The 19,917-nt window shown below is 48.7% G+C and overlaps 1 protein-coding gene across 1 annotated transcript in view; it reads left to right on the forward strand.

The window, feature by feature from the left end:
• GRIK3 (glutamate ionotropic receptor kainate type subunit 3) overlaps window positions 1-19,917 on the forward strand; it is a 108,077-nt gene that overhangs the window by 66,884 nt on the left and 21,276 nt on the right. Inside the window, exons 7-10 of the mRNA XM_062014310.1 lie at window positions 3,067-3,210; window positions 6,348-6,455; window positions 10,119-10,232; window positions 14,057-14,260. Coding sequence (XP_061870294.1) covers window positions 3,067-3,210; window positions 6,348-6,455; window positions 10,119-10,232; window positions 14,057-14,260 — 570 coding nt within the window. The remainder of the gene's footprint in view (window positions 1-3,066; window positions 3,211-6,347; window positions 6,456-10,118; window positions 10,233-14,056; window positions 14,261-19,917) is intronic.

The raw sequence follows: 19,917 nt of genomic DNA on the forward strand, positions 1-19,917 counted from the left end.
GGGTTTAACCAAAGCATGGCTGAAGTCTGGGGAGCAGAGCAGAGTGGTAGGGAAAGCAGGAATGTTGTTTAAAGCCTGTATGTTCCAGCAGTTGGATCTCGTACTAGTAACCTATAAACCTGTCAGTTGAGGTGATGTGAATACATTTGAATAGTAAGTTCTAGGTCTGACCACAGCTTACTTTTCCTATTTAGTACGAGGAAATGATTTCTTCTAAGCTAATACACAACTACAGGTGATGCCAGTGGCTTCTAGAGAAAAGAGAAAGAGAAGCTGCATGTGGTAGTGGGAGTTGTTTACAGTCTATTTCTATTCTGGTAACCAAGATCTGCATCTTCTGACCTCATCACAGTCTACAACTTGTTGGAAGGGAGCAGCAGTGAGGGAGGTGCTGATCTCCTCTCTCTGGTGACCAGAAACAGGACATGAGGAAATGGAATGAAGCTTTTCCTGGGGAAGTTCAGGTTGGCCATCAGGAAACGGCTCTTCACTCAGAGGGTGGTTGGTCACTGGAACAGGCTTCCCAGGGAAGTGGTCATGGCACCAAGCCCATTAGAGTTCAAGGAGCATCTGGACAACTCTCTTAGTCATCTGGTTTAGTTTTAGGTAATCCTGCAAGGACCAGGGAGTTGGAGTTGATGATCCTTGTGGGTCTCTTCCAACTTGAGATATTCTATGATTCTGTTCTAGCAGCTCCTCCCAGGCGTTCCCTAATACCTGTCCCTGAAATGCACTGAGCTCAGCTGCTGAATCCCCTGCAGCCCACTGCTGTGAAACTCCTTTTGCAGGCCCAGTTGCCAACAAAGTTGTACATTTTGAGAGACTGTGCTCCATCCCTCCCCTCCCTTCTCCCCAGCAAAAAGCTGTCCCTAGGTCTGGCAAAATTCAAAGCTTTCAGTTCCAGAAAGGGCTGAGCACGGTGGGGAAGCACCTGTTTATTTCATGCTGGGAACAAAAAGAGCAGGAGCTGCAATCAGCCGGTATTGTCCCCCTTGCTCAGGCACAGCAGGATTTCTCTGTGCTTGCCTGATGTGCAGATGCAGTGAGCACTCACTGACCTGGAAAGGGAGGGGCTGTGTGTACCCCAAACCCCACAGCACCCAGGAAAGGGCATCTTCTCTCCTGAGTTTCTCCACACAAGTCCTATTTCTGCTCAGGGCAGGATGATCTCTTTGCAAGTCCCCCTGCCCAGCCTGGGAGCAGCGCTGGGGAGCAGAAATGCTTCCAATCACCTGGGATGAGCCAGGGCCTGTCCCTCAGGGACTTGCAGGGCTCCAGCTGCCATCACTCACCCCCACACAGTCCCTGAGAGCAGCCGAGTGCCCAGCACCCAGGGGCCAGGCAATTCACTGAGATTGATGCAGGGAAAAAGAGCCAAAGCCATGCCCAGAGATGGGCTTTGCTGCAGCTTTGATGACTCCTTTTAGGATCTGATGGCAGCTCTGCTCTGCTGAGTTACTGCTCGGAAGGTACAGCACCTGCTCACCCATCTGTCTTCCCTGCGAGGCTGCCTCCGACCTCCGTAATTGCTGACTGGCTCCCTCCTTCCCTCTTCCTTTAGATCTGTCAGAACCAACCCCACAAGTGGCAAAGCCTCCCAGACTTTCACCTTGAAATGGCTCCTTGTGTCTCTCCTGTTCTGGTTTTTTTTCCCTATGGGGTCCCACCATCCCCCTCCAGCCTTCAACCTTCCTGCAGCATCGCCAGTGACTGCGGCACCGCATTGCTGCAAAGGTGCTGGGCTCCTCCTGTCACCTCTGGCTCCTCTCCCATGCCCTGTTTGTTTCTTCAGAAAGGATCCTGTCTTTTATTTGTGTTTGACTGGTTTCTAACCCAGGGGGGCCCTGATCTCAGCTGGGCATTACAGCATGTAATCTGCCATGAAATTGCTTGGACATATTCTTGTACCACTCTCCCCCAGCCCCAAACTTACAAAACCTGTCCCTGCTGCTGTAAACACAAGGCTATGGGATGCAGACTGAGTGCTTGCTCTTCATGCTCGGGTCTTGCAGGAAGGGAAGGTCACAGGGATGGCTGCCAACGTTGGAGGATTTTCTCCATGGCCACATACTGTTAGATATTTGCTCAGTTATTTGCTGTATGATTTTGTTTTGCTGTGTTTTATCATGCTGCTGCTACACTCCCATCTGTTTGGTAGCTCTGTGAAGCCAGCAAATGTCTTTTCACTAGGAGGACTTAACATATTGGAGTGAAGAATAAGTCCCATTCTCTTGATCAGTGTTTGCACGTGAGCTGGGGCATTTTGAACAGAATCTAAAGCATTCTGTGGAAGGAAAAAGAAAAGGTTCTCCCTAGTTCACGTCACTGAAACGTGGGAGTATGTTACAAGTCTGTGAGGTCTTCATTTTGATGACAGTTTGGGTCATTTTGGAAAACCCCATGCCCACAGACAAGCCATCGAACTTGTGTGTTTCTTGTTTCCCCATGTAGAGAATGGTGTGGGTGATAATGGTGTGGGTGATGTGTTCTCACTAAGGGGGTTTTTTACATTCAGGTAAAACAGACCAAGTAAGAAAATTCTGTTGCTATCTTCTACATTTAGAACCAGCTTCTTTGTTTGACAATATGGGAGTAAATGTGCTGGAAATAAGCAGAATAAATGCCCACAGAAAAATGATGTTTTCACAATTTTATGACAGAACTGTGACCTTTGAGTCCAAAGAGCCAGGTAACAGGAAAACACACTGTGAGGCTTTGTCATGCACAGAGCTGCGTGTTTTGAGGACACATTTTGTGTGAGAGCTCAGTCTGGAGGTTTATACAAGAGTTGTGTTAGCATGTGAGTTTAGGGCAATCTCTTGAGGTTCCAGTGAATCTCCCCAGAGCCCAGCCCAGCCTGTGGCAGGGTCAGACACCCAGGAGGTGGGATGGGCAGCAGCAGACCAGGACACAGAAACCCTCCGGTCTGCTGGATGTTGGGCAGGGGGTAACTCAGATGAGGTTCTTGCAGCTTCTCCTGCTACTGATCCCCCACTGCTTTGCTGTCAGAATAATTCCTTGCTCTGGAACCCCTATCAACACAAATGCTGTTCCCCTTTACTTTAGACAGATGCTGCCCTGCTGTACGACGCGGTGCACGTGGTCTCTGTCTGCTACCAGCGCGCCCCGCAGATGACCGTGAACTCCCTCCAGTGCCATCGGCACAAAGCCTGGAGGTTTGGTGGCCGCTTCATGAATTTTATCAAAGAGGTAAAAGCACGATTTACAGCCATAATTGCTTCTCACAAAACTGCCCCAGCAGGAGCAGTGCAGCTGCTCAGCACCCAGGGACAGAGGCAAGTGGCAAAGAGGCTTGGCAGGTCTGGGGTAATAAAAAGTCTCCCCTCTTGGGCAAGTACATCTGGGTGGAAGCACAGATCCACACCAGGCTGCTGAGTGCACCCAGAAAGGAAAAATCCTGTCTTTGCCTTCAAAGTAACAGCCGTGCAGCCACGCCAAAACATCCAGAACAAGCTGAGATCTCCCATGCTGTCACTGAGACTTGCCCTGGCCTCTTCTTGCGTCAAGAGCAGCTGGACCACTCTCTCTCTGAGGCCGTTTCTTAGCAGAGCAATAGCCATTTGCCTTTTACAGGAACATTTGCTCAGGGTCCACAAAGGGCATTCAGTGCTGCTAAATCCCAGCGGCAAAGCTGGCAGCGCTGCGCGTTCCTGCCTGTGCGCTGATGAACGGCTTTGGCAGAGCCGTGGATTTAGCAACCATGGAGCCGGGGGAGCAAGGAGGCAGCTTCATTCCCTCTCTGTTTTCAGTCATTATGATTTCTCTCTGTTCAGCCCATGTAATTGTTTGTTTGCACCAGGCTTAGGCAGGCTCAAAGCACGGGTGTTTATGAGCAGTGAGCCCACCAAGGGAGCGCAGCACAGGGAAGATGCAGTAAGAGGTGTCCATCCCTCCCAAAAGAGCTCCTGAGCACACACCCCTCCCCTCACACCCTGAGTTTTGCTCTGTCTGCAAAAAGAAACCCTTGCATAAGAAAAAAATGAAGGCAGAGCTGCAGGGAGATATTGCAAATTCTACAATACATGTCTTTGAGATAAAACCCCCTTATTTAGCCTAAGGCCTTTTTAAACTTCTGTGCCTGTGGCTTGTCACATGGGAAGGAAGGAAACTGGCTGCAATATTGGATACATGACTGGGCCACATTTGAAAGGCTGAATACAAAATCCCCTGAAGCTTTTAAAGAGAAGAATAAAAGTGTGTTGTTAATTGTGACTATGATTTGTACTGCAGTATCACCTACAGACCCCAACAGATGCTGAAATGAGAGCACATGCAGCCCAGGTACTGCCCAAGCTGCCCAGAGAGCACAGATGTAGGGGAGGAGAAAGGAAGAACGATTCCCATTGCAGAGAGAGAATGAACTTTTTTCTTAATAGGCCCTAAAGATGGGCTCTCTCCTTTCTCTTTGCTTCTCTCTCTCCTTTCTCTTGTTTTGTTTCCTCCTGCAGAAAGCTGCTCCAGCTGGCTGCCAAAAGAGAGTGTAAATAATTTGTTTGGTTGGCTCCTTTTGCAAATTACCCTGAGCCTCACACTCCAGTGCCTGCCTGTTGTTTCCCTTTCTGGCACCGTGTCAGCTCGTTGCAGGGATAAGCTTCCTCCCCGTTGCAATCTGAACACACAGTAATTGCTCTCTCCAAACTCCTGTAGACAAAGCAGTGCACAGAAGGAGGCCTCGCCACAGGCACCCTCTCCCTCAGCCCTGGGCACCCCACAGACACCAGCACCGCTGGCTCTTTGTGCACGCACAGGCCATGGCTCCCACTGTACAGGGTTGGCACTCCTGGGGTAAAGCCCTCCTTGTTCCTACTTCCCCAGGCACAAAGAGGCCGGGATGGTGGCCCTGCCAGTCCCAGAGAGGGCAGCCTCACCCTGTGTGCTGTCAGGGCTCCCTGGGAAGCAGTGGGGCAGGGCAGGAGGTGAGGAGACACGCTCCTCTGCAGCCGTTGCATGCCCAGAGGCCAGGCCAGCAGGTGCTTGGAGTTGGCCTGCAGAGGCAGGACTAGCACCAGCAGGATTGGAACCCCCAGCCCTGCCTCAGGAGCCATGTGTCCCATCCGTGCTCTGGCTCCAGCTCCCTCCCCACAGGACGAGCAGGGCTCAGCATGCAGTTTGGTATAGCCATATTTGTCCTGGTTCCCAGGGGGCTCCACAGGCTGCATGTCCCCAGGGCAAACCACTTGCATGCCAAGCTGAGCAAACCAAGCACAGCCTTCCCTGAAACTCGAGGGTGGGGAGGCTGGGAGGAGGCTGTCATTACTCCTTAGGAATTCATGAGGAAGAGCCAGAGGAGTGTATTTACTGGGAAACATGCCAGTCATTCCCCCCCATGAATACATCATGCCACCTTCATCACACTGGGATATTTCAAAAGGAAACATTGATCAGTGAGGAGCATTCATAGTCTGAACTGCTCAGGGGAAAGAGCCCAAGTCCCAGCTCTCTGCTGCTGCGAAGCGATTGCACAGCAGTAAACATGTCAGTGGCCCAGGATCCTTATGGAGCATCCTCCTTGGGACAGATGCTTCCAGCACATCCAGCACTGTCCTCTCCTAAATCAGAGATTACTTCTGGTGGTGCTGTAAAGTGTGTGGTGGAAAAGAAACAGAATCATACAATAATTTTGGTTGAACCAAATCTAGAGCTCTTTACCCCAAGCTCCTGCTCAGAGCACAACTAGCTCCCACTTCAGGTCAGGCTGTGCAGGACCTCTTCCAGTCAGGCACTGAAAATCTAGAGGAATGGGGTTTCTCTGCCCCTTTGGGCACCTGCACTGTGCTTATACTGCCAAAAACTGAACCAGAGGTAGCACCAGATTCAAAACAACAGAGCCTACTAGCATCAGCGAGCCCTTGGCCTCTTCTGCTCCACTTTCTATCTGAAAGGAGGGAGCAGAGAGTTCAGATCATTTCAGCTTCCAGACACTCTGGAAGCATCAGTAGGTTCATGCAAAAAAAGGATTATTTATGAACTTGACTGGAGTTGTCCCAAACCCAGGCTCCCTGCAGCCCAGCATTTATCAGTACAAGGATAAATGCAGCACACAAGGATGCCATGATAAATGCAAGCAGTTTTCTACTGAGTCATCATGTCCTGCAACAGCTGGTGAGCACAAAAGGTGCAAACAAAAATTGTAGCAAGGACTGCAAGAGAGTTAAGAAAATTTCCAGTGCTGTCTGTGGTCTGAAGAGTGGAGGAGGCCGTTATTAATTAATCATGCTCTTTGGGGAGAAAGAATCAGTATAAAGCTAATTAAAAGAACGTACAGTGGTGGGCAAAAGCTTATTTATACCAAGTAACAGCCCTGCTACTTTTTCTCCCTTCCACAGGCCCAATGGGAAGGATTAACAGGACGAATTGTCTTTAATAAAACTAGTGGTTTACGGACAGATTTTGATTTGGATATTATCAGCCTCAAAGAAGATGGTCTTGAAAAGGTAGGCAGGGTTTGTCTTATCTGCATATGGCTTAGTTTAATTCTGGTGCTCAGACAACAGAGGGACTGGTTGGTGGCTGTATTGTTTCCAGTTTTTTTCAGGTTTTATATAAAAGGGTATTTACTTTGTGGGATTTCTCAGATCCTTCTCCACGCCTCAGCCATGACTCACTGGCCCTGAAGGGGTGTGCGTGGGATTGCAGATACTAGCTGCAGAAGTGCTTGTGGCACTTGCCTGGGATAGTGGAAGCAGAAGAAAGTGTTCTCAGCAGCCATTAACCTCTCCTTGCCCAGGCCAAAGTCAGAAGGAATAAATCCTGTCCCAGCCCCCCATCTGCTAGGTTTGCTTACAAAATGTTGATTTTTCTTCTGACGAGGCAGCAGCTCTTGAAAGCATCATCTTGATGTGATTCCCCACAATGAAAATTGCCTAAGGCTTGGAAATAGCACCAGCTTATTACAGCCCAGATTTTGCAGGAGGATGCAGTGTGTATTTTTGTATATTTCTCCTCTGGGTTCTCTAAGAGACAAGAAGAGAAAAAGCAAAGTGTGTTTTTGTCTGGCTGGCTGGCGGGGTCTCCTTCAGTGGCCGTGTTTGCCCAGGCACCCAGAGGCAACACAGCACAAAAGCTGCAGCCTCAGATCCTCCTGGTTAGTGCAAATCTCCTCTGGGCACAAGAAACGCCGTGCTGATGTGCAAACCTGATTCTCAGGGATTTCATTTCCTTTTCCTCAATTCCTTTTCAAAAGAAAACCCCAACAAAAGGCACTATGTAAATGTTACAGCTCCTAGAACGTCAGTTGCAAGGTGAGATCAGTTAAGACAAAGAGAGCTGTGCTCTCCAAGGGCTCCCAATAACCAGGCTCCCGGCGCCCGACCCCTTTTGCGTGTGATTCCGAACCCTCGTTCCACTAACGGTGTTTTGCAGAGCTACAGGAGGCAGTTGGGGACGGGGAAGCAAATCCCTTTCTGGAGCAGTCTGCTGTTGGACAGGCACAAGGTGCCTGCTGGCATGGCAGCCGGGGATGAATGCTGTGTCCTGTAACCTCTTGGCACAGCGACTGGCCAGGCTGCCGCGGGGACGGGCAGCTTTCAATTAGCCGTGCAGCAAGTGGCCCAACACACACTGATGACTCTTCCCAGGAATTAATCACTCAGCGCAGGTTGGCAGCCCCTGGGTGCTGGAGGCAGCAGTTTGATCAGCCCTTTCCTTTTGGAGGGGTCGGATCCTGCGTGGTGAAGCTCCCTGGGACCAATCAACTTGACTTGCCCACCCTCTTTTACACAGTTTGTTTTTTCCTTCGCTTTGAAATAAACGGCTGCCACGCTCTCACACCGCTGCGGGAGTTCGGCGCCTCGTGTAAGAACTCTCAAGGTCACCACAGCACTCTCCTAGTGGGTATTTCTTGGTGTCAAATACAGAATAAAGAAAACATTTCAAACAAACCCCATGACCTCCATCCTCAGCTGTGATCAGCCGAGCCCGTGCGGGAAGGAGGTAGCAGAGGGGCAGGGGCAGACAGCAGCTCCTCACAGGAGTTGATCTTTACAGCTTTGCTCTGCTTTTGACAAAATACTTTGTTTATAGAGTTTAAACTAAAAAACCCAGTGGGTGTATTTCAGGTACAGTGGCACCAATGGGCCTGCCAAGGAGCTGTGCTGGCAGACTAACAGGTAAATGTGTGTTTGGGTACCCAGTGAATCTAAATGTTGAAGTACAACTGCAAAACCTGTCAAAGGAGTACTCCCCAGGTGTGGTGGAGAATAACCAGCAGTGGCGGCGTTTCTGACTATTGTGTGTCACACAGAGCCCCCAGGAAGCTGCCAAGCCCTGATGCATCCCCTTACAGCCATTCCGCTGCTGTCTCCAGCAATTCACAGCTCCCACTAGTATTTTTTTGAAAGCTTCTTGTCAGCTCCAGAAGGGCTTTAAAGTATCGATGTCAAATCTCTGTTGAAGCAACGTTTCTGTCAATAGTTAATCTGAAATTAACTACGACAACGCCGAACTCCAAACAAATCCCACGGGGATTGAGCAAGATGTATAATAGCTTCTGTTTGTTGAGCTTTAGGATTGAACTTCTGATCCTTACACCTCCTGGATGTTCCAGGGATTACAGGAGTATTAACTAAACCTAATTACATGTAGTTTGACTATCTGACTCGCACAGTTCCCTTAATGCACTTTTCCTCTTTTTCTTTCCTTTTTTTTTTCATATTTTAAACTGATTAATTCAATCTTAAGTGCCATGGATTTCATTTTCTTAAAGGAAACAGCAAGGCATAGTTAACTGCAGTGCTGCTAGCAGGGGCCTCTCAGAGTTGTTTCTCTTTTCCCATGCACAGTAACAGTCTTTGGACATTGCAGCTGTTGTGTGATCAAAGGCAGATACAGGCAATTGCTTAGGTTTTACCTGAAATATTTAGAGCCTCTTCACAAAGTTCATGGAAACTCTTCCAGAATTTATGACCTTTTTTTGCCAGGCAGCATTGCTCATTACAAAGTCTCTTTTTGGGCGTGCAGTAAAACCAAGTTCTTCCCTTGGACTGCCAAAGAGGTTGAAGCATCTTAAAAATAGTAATAAATAAAATATTGGAAGTTCCTGGCTCCCCAGTGGGTTTGAGCTGTCAGCCTTTGATTTCTTCCTGAGTCCCATCTTACAGTTTGACCCTACAGATGGATCGTGCTGTTCCCATTTCCATGTGGGGTTTTGTTTTTTCTGTCAGGCTGGCTATATGGCCACCCTGCTCTGTTTGCTGGCAGTAATCCCATCCTCCTCCAGCTTTCCTGACATTTTCTCTCACTGTCACAGTCCTTTAGGCAGTCCTGTCTTCAAAGTTTGTTCTAAAGCACCACAGACATCAGGTTAACAGGCTTAGAGTTGCACAGATGACTTCTCTTAAATAGAGACATATTTTGCTATTTCTGGATCAACAGACTTCTGCAAAGTGTAATAATTTATTAAAATTGAGAGGTTGAGAAAATCAGAGCACCTCCAGTTGATGAGGAACATGGTTGTGCAAGTCTGAGCAAGTCTGCTGCCATTCCCTCCTACAGGTTTGCTGCCAGGACTGAGACTTCCCATTGTGGTGGACTTTCCTAAAGGGGACCTATTAGAAATGTCCATCTAGTTTGCCAGAGTGCAGAGGAATGATCCCCACCAGGCATCTGCAGAGCTGGTCAAGTCATTTCTGAGTCTCCCCACCAAAGCAAATTCATGGGGAAATAAAAAAGAAAGATAATGACCTCATTTGTGGGTTTTTTTTTCTCTTGTTCTGCTTTATCCTTGCCCAGAGTTGGCTCTTCAGCACAGTTCAATTGTTTGCTGTGCACACTACCTTTGCAATTGTTTATTCAGCCCTTAAATTCCAGTCATCATAGTCTTCATCCATGCACCTGCCCCAGAGAGCAGTGTAGGGGTTGTTTATTACACAAGTGCAACTCGAGTGACCAGTTAATGGGTTAATGCAAATCTTCTGTTTAGGTGATGCAAGATGATCATTTCAGCTTTACTTCTGTTTGCTGTAGATGAAAGAGGCAATTATGTAGTTGATAAACTAGCTAAGAGTAATGCCATTCACTTTCCAGGCTGGTAGGATGTTGAGAGCAAGTGAGGAATGGAAGCTGAGTGTTCACGTGTTCATTTTCTGGCTTCGTTTCAGGTCGGAGCGTGGAGCCCTTCTGATGGTTTGAACATCACAGAGATTTCCAAAGGACGAGGGCCTAATGTCACAGACTCACTGAGCAACAGATCCCTGATTGTCACCACTGTCCTGGTAGGAGACTGCAAGCCTGTCTTTTTCCTCCCCCCCCCCCACAAATCTCAGGGCTATTTGCTATCTCTGAAAATTCACAGCATCCCAGTACAGATCTGGTGGTCCCTCTAGAAAGCCAAGCAAGGGCATAGAGAGCCTGTGAGTCACCCATTTACCCCCAGTGCCTGCCAACCCCACACAGGAGTGTCCTTGTTACAGAAGAAAATGCTCAGAACAACCAGAGACCCTGGCTTAGCTGTGACAATCGTGTTTCTTTCCCCCTCTTAAGTATGTATTTGATAAACTAGCTAAGAGTAATGCCATTATCCAGCAAACCATGGCTGCTTAGCAGGTCTCCTCCGCTTCCAACTGTCACACTGCATTTTGTTCTCACATTCACTATTGGATTTGACGACAGGCATCAGATCAGAATGAATTTATTTACTATCTAATGAATTAGAGGCAGTGGTTTCTATATGGCTATATTACACTGCACAGGCTTGTGGCCTGTATCAGCACTAGTGTGATCAGCAGGGCCAGGGAAGTGATTGTCCCCTTGTTCTCGCTGCTGGTGAGGCTGCACCTCAAATACTTGGTTCAATTTTGAGCCCCTCACTACAAAAAAGACATTGAGGTGCTGGAGTATGTCCAGAGATGACCACAGGAGCTGAGGAAGGGCACAAGTCTGATGGGGAGCAGATGAAGGGGTGTTAAGCCTGTAGAAGAGGAGGCTGAGGGGAGGCATGAGCATTCTCTGCAGCTCCCTGAAAGAGAGCTGTAGTGGGGTGGGGGTCGGTCTCTTCTGCAGTAATGAAAGATAGAACAAGGGGAAATGGGCTCAGGTTGTGCCAGGGGAGGTTTAGATTGGGCATCAGGAAGAACTTTTTCACTGAGAAGGTTGTTGGACACCGTCCCAACCTGTGGTGGGTGCTGCCTGCAGGAGGGTCTGCACAGGGTCACGTTCCTGTGCAGGAGAAATGACAACAAAAAGCACTTTAACAATTCACCATGCATCAGACTGTAAGACTGCTTCTGTTGAGGCCCTTGCAGCAGTGTGCATGCACTCAGGCACCATGCACACGCAGATTGTTGGCTGTTTTTTCCTCTTTTGCATTTAAGCAATCTTGGTGTCTTCAGGAAGCAAAGTTGAGGCAGTGTTTTGGTAGCAGCCCAAAGAGAGAGACCTGCCATGCCAGATTTAGTTCATTTTATCAAGGTAACCGAAAGTGCTGACAGTACCTGTGCATGGGAGATGCAAATATTTTAGGGCAACATGAGTAATACATCACATCTAGTCACTCCCAGGTGGAGGCTCAGGATCAGCTCAACCCATACTGTGTCTGGATGAAACTCACCAGAGTTATACAATGACTCCCCTTCTCCCCAGTGCTCTGTGATCAGAACTCTGTGCTGCACAGTAGGGAAAAGGCCTGGGGTGGGACTGCTGGTAGCACTGGGGAGGTGGCTCAAGAGACAGCAGCAGAGCTCCCTGCACTGGGAGCTGGAGGAGCACCCGACCATGGGGCAAAGCTCAGGGACAGCAGTTCAGGACTGGAATATCAGTGAGAGATGGACACACAGCAGTGAGGAAAACCAGAAAAGAAGCATCTTGTCAGGGAAAAGATGCAGGGCCAGAATTGCAGAAATGTCTAGGTCTAGAGTGTGATTATCACTGTACCTCAAAGCCAAGAGCATAATGCAAAATGATGGAGCCAGGAGGAGACCTGTCAGCCATCTGCCTTTGACATGCTTTTTTTTTCAGGCAGCATTTTCATCTCCTACTCCACAAGCACGGACAAGTTACATAAGACACAAGGGTGAGAGCAGTTCCTGCTAGTTGTGCCATTCCTTGGGCCTGCACACATGCCACGGGGTATCTACCTCGAAACCACAGCTGTCCTGCAATTCCCTTGCCTGCATGAGGAGGAAATGTGCTTAGACCCAGGTTCTGCAACAACTGCATTTTCATATATTAGGTTCTAAAGAATAAAACCCAACTTTAAATTTTATTTGCATTTGCCACCCCCCTTTGTATTTCTGCACCGATGTGAATGACCGTGGAGAAGCCACGGGAGGAATCTTTAAAAGGAAAACCATGAAGGGTTATTTTTTCCCCTTTTGCTCATATTGCAGTGACTTGTTGGAAGAGAAATATTACCCCAGCAGCCAGCACCACTCTCCCCAAGCAATATGGGAACTGTGAAGTTATGAAATTGAGGGCACCTTCACTGAGAAATCGATTAGCAAACTGAGAGAGCTTGTGAATTGGATGTCTGGCCATTTTCAGTAATAAATTGTGAAATAGTCCGTGAATAAGTGGTTCACAGAGTTCAGAATTACCCCCTAGGAAATGTTTGAGACCTGGAGATACATTACTGAAGCGAGTGGCGTCCTAATGTTCAGCGCTTCGGCTGTTAAATATGTATGTAATCCCTACAGCGCTTCCCAAAATTAATAGTGCTTTATGGCTGCTCTGGAGCCAGTGTATTTATATCAAGATCCATAGATTCCAATGATCTACAAACAAAGCAGTAATTCCAGAGAAGAAAGCTGAGGAGGAGGCCAGGGAGAGGAGGATTTAACTGAGCTGTGTGTGCTCCACACTCAACTCTATAGGTGTGATGTTCCCAGTTTTGCAAATGGAGCTTCCTGTGCTCTCATCCCCTCCCTGCCCTGCCTCAGGCCAAGCAGGCACTGCCTGGCCCTCACACAGTGGCAGAGGGCTGGAAGATCATGCTGGGAGATGAGTTACCAACCTCCAAGCTGGCACAGCCCAGCTCAGGGGTCTGAGCTCTCCTTGGCACAACCACCCGCTGCACCAGGCTGGGAGCTCGGTGCTACTCTCACTGGGACTCCAGATCTTACCTCCCACCACTTCAAGCCCCTCTATGCAACTCCAGCAACATGGTTCACCCACCAGAGCAAAACACCAGCCTTCCCCTCACTGGCCACCCCATGGGCCTCACAGATACCTTCAATTTGAGCCCTGTATTCACTACTGTTAAGTCTCATCCTCCCCTTGCCTTCCAGCTCTTGCCTGCTGTCTGCCATCTTTTGCCATTTCCATCTGTCCTCTACACATTTTCTCCCTTGGGCTCTCCAGTGCCCCTCGTCCTTGGTGACTGCCCAAGCCTGGTACCCGCTCAGGGCTGTGCAGTTTGCTGTGTGTGATAACCACCTGCCAGCCTGGGCTAGAGGCAGGGATCCATAGGGCAAAGCCTGCAGCAAAGCACTTCACTAGTTACATTTCACTTGTGCTGGTGCCTGGCACTGCTGTGATTAAAGACCCCTCCAACCTTCCCACGGCAGCAGCAACTGGAGCAGACAGCAGAAACTCTCTGGGCAGCAGTAGGGCTTCATAACCCATCAGCAAGTGCCAGCAAAGAGATGAACTGAGGAATGTTTTGGGCTGAGCACCAGTCACACATGGTTGCTTCTCCTGATATTTAACCCACCATCCTCCTACTGCAGCTGCAGTGAATGACAGGTACTGTGCTGCAGGTCAGCTGCATTTCTGCTGCACGAGACTTGGGGCTGAGTTTGTCCTCCTCCCTTTTATTGTTTCTCAACACTCTTCATTTTCAGAGCATGAAATGGTTCTTTTTCTCCTACCCAATGGAAAACAGTTGGCTGCTCAGAGGAGACAAAATTAAATTCTGTGGGGTAAACAAGGTTACTAATTAGCTGATGTACTGTGCAAAGTTAATTTATTCCCAACATGTCACGGTGCCAGCCCTGCCTGAAGAGCCCGTGCCTCTGGCTCACCCACAGGGCTGCACTGCCTTTGGTGGGAGCCAGGACAGCAGCTGACCCTTAACGGGGACTTTTTGCCTTCCCATGTGCAGGAAGAGCCCTTTGTCATGTTCCGTAAGTCTGACACGGCCCTGTTTGGGAACGACCGCTTTGAGGGTTACTGCATCGACCTGCTGAAGGAGCTGGCTGTCATCCTGGGCTTCACCTACGAGATCCGGCTGGTGGAGGACGGGAAATACGGCGCACAGGATGAGAAGGGGCAGTGGAATGGCATGATCAAGGAGCTCATCGACCACGTGAGTGAGGGCTGTCTGCAGCCTGGGAGCCAGCAGCTGCCAGGGGCCAAGCCATGCCCAGGCTGTCTCCAAGGCTTTCTGCTGGAGTGGGATGAGTGCCCACAGTGTGCTGGCTCAGGATACCTGCAGCAAGCTCGTTACCCCACCTGGGCTCTGTGCTGCATGATTTATTAGAAGGGTATCACTCTGTGCTGCATGATTTATTAGAAGGGTATCACTCTGTCTGACTCTTCCAAATAGTCATTTGGAGTTTATGAAAATGGACATTCTCACAGCACAGAAATGGGCTCTGGAGCTTCAGCCAGAGACTCCTTGATGGGTGCTGCCCCATGGCACGATGCAGGCTGGGCATGCAGAGGGGAGGGAAGGGGGATGCAGGAGGCATCTCCAAAGCCCAGATGCGGGCTGGGTCTGTGGAGCCAGCAGCGCAGCCATCCAGGCAGGAGCAGTGTGTCTGCTCTCACCTCCTTGAGGATGCTGCTGCTCTGCCCCTGACAAATATGGGCCAGGGCACACCACGGAGGTGGCTCAGGGACCCAGACGTGTCCCAGACACGGCTCAGCCGAGTCCAGATGAGGTACTGAGGTTGCAAGAGCAGGTGTGCAGGGGACAGCTTCATTTATTTATTTTTTTATATAAAGGCAGCTTATCTTCAAAAATCTCCTGGGACACTGAGCTGTTCCTGCAGCTGAGCAGTTGTGTTTTTCTTCCATGGTGACTTTTAAAAGCCCATTAAACAGTAGTGAAGCTGTTGTGGCAGCTTTACGGTCACAGCCGCCAAAAAGTCACCCAGTCTGAAACCTCGGCTCACGGGCAGGGGTTACTCAGTTTCCTAATTAGGTATTTTGCCTCCAGCACATGCTGTGATCCCAGAAGCACAGTTAGGGAGGTGAGGAAAGCTGGTGTTTTTATGAATTTCTGATTCTCATAAAGGGTCTGTAGAAGAAAAGATGAGGATAAAATGAATCGATGGTGTCTGCAGCACAGGCAGCAGTATAAGCAGTCCTAGAGCTGTAAGACAGAGTTTTTCTCCTGACTCTCCTGCTCGAGTGGTGCAGCCCTTGGACCACCTCTCAAGTTCCTGGCTACATTTGGAAAACAGTGCCTAAGCAGAAAAGAGACAAAAATAATCCCATGTACGTAGCAGCTGTGGATGCTCTTAGAGTTCACGAGAAGAATGTATTTGCTGGGTGAGTCACTTCAGTAAATGAGCTTCGCTGTGAGCAGATAACAGAGCATTGTCTGGCGGTGAGACTGCGGAGCTGGGGCTCAGGGATCTAGGTTGTGTTTCCGGATTTGGCTTGTCTGCCCTAAATGACATTGGACAAGTTGCTTCTGTGCAATACTTCCTCCATCTGTAAAATGCAGATGATAATGATTATGTCCCTTATAGGGACAAAGTGATGCTTAATCAGTTTGCAAAGAGGGCTGCAGTCCTTAGATGGCTCACCCTGGAGAAGAGGGAAGTGCAGCAAGGGCATGCAAGGACAGCCCTGGGGGGAGCAGGATGCTGTGCCTCCCAGGGGAATGTGCCACAGGCTCTGCAAGCCTACCTTTGTGTTTTCGCTTCCAGAAAACTCCATACAGCTCAAACCACAGATTTTATAGCCTCTTATGCAACAGCCTTGCTAAGTTAGACAAGTGACAGCGTCCCAGCGGAAGAGGCTGGTGCTTTGCTGCTCCAAGTGACGGGTGTGACACAGACAGGAACAGACGCAGAGCACAGGCTGCGACTCTCAGCTCCTGAGGCCCTGCACCCGCTGCTGGGAGCACAGCCTGTGGCTCTCACCACAAAGTATCTGTAGTGCAGAGCTCTGAAGAAGTAAATCACTCCAAAGCAGGAACAAAGATGAAAGGAATAGAAGCCAGACTGTTATTTAGCCCAAATCACGTCACTTACAATGTCCTGCAAGATGTTATAGGGCTCTCAGGAGGCTTTTCTGTGATCAGCTGTAAGAGACAGACCAAGAAGGTATGGGGAACAACCTCATTAAGTAGCATAAAATTCAAGTATACTTGGCTATTTAAAAAGCAAATGAACATATGGCAACAGGAAAGGACTAAATCCCTTCTTTTTCCAAGTTTTACCACAGCATCATTTGAACTTTGCTTTCCAAGAGGCACGGCTGGGTGCGTGCCTTGGGGTGATTTATAACCATTGCCCAAACCTCACATGAAGCTATTATTTTCTTTATCTGCATGTCATTGCTTTTTATAGCAGTGTTTATGTAAAGCATTAAAAAGTGAAACTGCAACCAGATGGGGCCCTTCCTCAGCAGCAAAGCATCTTCAAATCGTGGGGAAAGGAACAACTGATTGGCACTGTGCAATGGGAAAGTTCAAACTCATTTCACACCTAGCAGGAAAAGTGTTGGAGACAGCATTCAAACAAAGTTGTAGTGATGAAAACAGGGCTGCCCACATTGTGAGTTTGATATCTGGGCTGGCTTTTCTCCATATTCAGTGTCTCCCTCTCATAAAACAACTGGGATCATTCAGGTGGGAGCGTAAAGCAGGCAGGAGTTTGTGAAGTCCAAACAGCCAGGCCATGATTAATGCTACACAGAAAGTCTGTGCACTGCTCAGGATCCACTTAACTCATGTGCATCTGAGTCTCCTAGGACTGCTGTGATGCATCAGCTCTGGTAGGCTGTTATGCTGGTTTGGTTGAATGACCTATGCATAGGAGATGGTGCTGCTGAGCTGAAGTAAGAGAGGGCTGAGAGCTGTGGGAGAGGCAGCTGTGTACCAGGAGTAGCCCAACCCCAGGCTGAAATTTGGGGACGAGGAGATGGACAAAGCAAGAGGGAGCCCATCACTCTGACAACCTGCTGGGCTGGGAAATACAGCCAGAGAGGAGCTGGGCCGAGGTGGCAGGCAGGGCAGCATGTTTCAGGGATGCTGGTGCCTCCCCTGCAAAGGTGTAAATCCCAGCACACGTGACAGAGGACAGGCTGTTTACACAGTGAGCTCTCATACACTGTTTTTGAGGGACACATCATCCTCCACCCCCCCTTCTCTGATCCAGACATGCCTGGCCATAGGCAGTAATGCCTCAGGCTATGATCCTTTGTAAAATTGCTTTGTTTCCAGTCTGGCCTTAAGCATAAACAGGAAAAGCAACAGCAGTCAGAGCAGCTCACAGCATGACCCTGCCTTCCAGGTTCCCAGTAGCGGATCTGGAGAAGACAGCCTCCTGTGGTTAGGTGCAAAAAGCTCTGCCCTGCTGCCTTTCATCTGCTGCTCATCCTTTGTTGCAAAACAATCCCTGTTTTGAGAGAGTTCATTCTGTTCCCTGGAGAAGTAGACTTCTTCCTCACTGTAGTTTGTTGTTTATAGTCATTCTCCCTGGCCACTCCTGCAGAGGAACCTCAATCAGGTGGGCTATGAAAGCTGAACTTGCTCACACCACCATTATTTGGGGAGGTCTGGGGCACCCAGGTGACACAGAGAAAGAAGCTCCTGTGCCCTGCATCCATAATAAAGGGGAACCTGGCAACTGTCAAATCTCCTCTTTTCATCAGTAGTGAACTGTTACTGATGTTTATTCCTAGAAACTATTATTGATACAAGCAAAACTACACTGTGTGTTATGGCCCATCCATTCTGATTTATAAATTCTAGCTGTCTGGCAAAATAATGCCTGCAAATCTTCCCTATTGTCTGTGGGCATAATCACATAAAACCAGCAGAATGAGTTGTTCTGGACATTTTGCACAAACTTGTTCACAAATAAAACTTGCCTTCTGCTGAGACAGTGCATATAAAAATTGCCATTCAATCTGAAACTTCATGTGGGAATAAAAAAGGTATGAGAAATAACAGGGTTTCTAATGGAAATCCCTGCCAATGCTAACTATAGAGAAGATGTAATATCTACCCTTAGGGACGATTTATGACAGTTGATTTAACATTTTTACAATAAATGGGCATTTATTGACAGTAAATTCTGGCAGAAATACATATTGCACACACAATGCCACATTCCCATTAATTCTCCTGCACTGGTGGATGTTTATTTCAAGTGTCATGAATGGGGATTCATTTCGAAGCCACTGGGCCAGGAATAGGGAGAAACCAATTTTGTTGGATGAAGTGTCCTCCATCTTTTGTTTAGACCCTGCAGGAACTCAGCATTAGGGAAGGGATGGAGATAAGCCAAAACAGCTGGCTGCATTTTCTTTTTGTGCTCAATATTGTTAATCGGGTGGATTGCTCTTTACCAGAGATCCAAGTGATGGAAGCACACTCAAGTGTATGCTGGGAAGCCCTGAGATCTCTCTGCTTGCTTCTGCAGGTCTCTCTGGACCTGCCTTTCCCCTTCCTGGCTTGCTCACCTGCCAGCAATTCATTGGATGTGGCTTCTCTCTAAAAAACCAGCCATTCTCAGGGGACTCCTACCGTTTTTCATGTCCCTTAGGTACAATTAATAGCAGTTCCCTCTCTGAAAAGCTTCCTTAAAGAAAAGATTACAAGAGGCTCAACAGGACCTCACAGTCCACACTTCTCTTCAGCTTACAGCTAGGTTTTCCCTGCTGACATCTCTTCTTAATTCACCACTGATATGAAATAAATTCATTGACAAAAATGATGTCTAAATTAGGAGTAAGATTGTAAGAGCAGCCATTAAGAACTGGAGTCAGACAATTAACGCTGACCCCCTGTGCATGGGGCACTCAGTGGCAGGCTGAGGTGTGTCTGGGATGCTGCCGGCCACGACCTCGCTCTCCTCAAGCATAACTTCTCATGCTGAGTGTTTTCCTATCCCTGGCCAGCCAGAGGGGAGGGCTGCATGCTGAGAGCTCTCAGCAGAGTGCTCTGATGCCTGCTGAAGCAATAGCCTCTCTGTCTCCCAGCCATGGGCTGCAAGAGAGACTGACAGCCTCAGCTGTGCCTGGCTTTGTCTTCCCCCAAGTGCTCCATGATGCCTGTGCCCAAGGATGCCTGGGTGCTGGCTCTGCTGCTGGGAAGGATGCAGGAGCAGACTCGTGGGGACAAGGGGGAGGAGCACAGCACAGCAGCCGAGCAAGAAAGTGGGGAGGGGGACAGAGATCAGACCTGAAGCAAGGTAGTGGGAGCACAAGAGCAGAAAAGCTCTGTGGCCCCCATGCTGGCAGAGGCGGTGGCAAAAGAGACAGAGAGATGAGAGTGTGGATGCTGCCAGCCAGACATCTGAATAACAATTAAACAAGTTAAAATATGCACTATTTACCTGTCTCTCAGGCAACACATGCATAATTAGTTTATGTAAATACCTAACTCAGATTGGCAAAATAAGCACAGAGGTCGCTTATTTTCTTGAATAACTATTCCTGTTGGTGCTGCTGCTGCTGGGCTCTGCTGGGACTGGCCGTCACACGCAGCTGTCCGCCGGCACAGGTCGGACGCTGCAGCATTTCTACAGTGAGCAAGGCTGTGCAAGAGCTGTTCTGATCCACAGGCCACATTCCAGCGATAACTGAGAACTTGGAGATAAGACTTAGCGTTTTCTGATAAAAGCCAAATATCTCTGCAGAGACTACAATCCTCCATGCACTGAACGCTCTGTGAACTTGTGCCAGTTCCACCTAAGTGAAAATGCTGTAACTGACTGAATAAGGATATCCAAATCCTTCAAGGTGTGTTAGGGAAGTATCTGCATTTGATGTGTAGCTGCC

The sequence above is a fragment of the Colius striatus genome, chromosome 24 (assembly GCF_028858725.1).
Source record: "Colius striatus isolate bColStr4 chromosome 24, bColStr4.1.hap1, whole genome shotgun sequence".
In the NCBI taxonomy this organism is placed as follows: domain Eukaryota; kingdom Metazoa; phylum Chordata; class Aves; order Coliiformes; family Coliidae; genus Colius; species Colius striatus.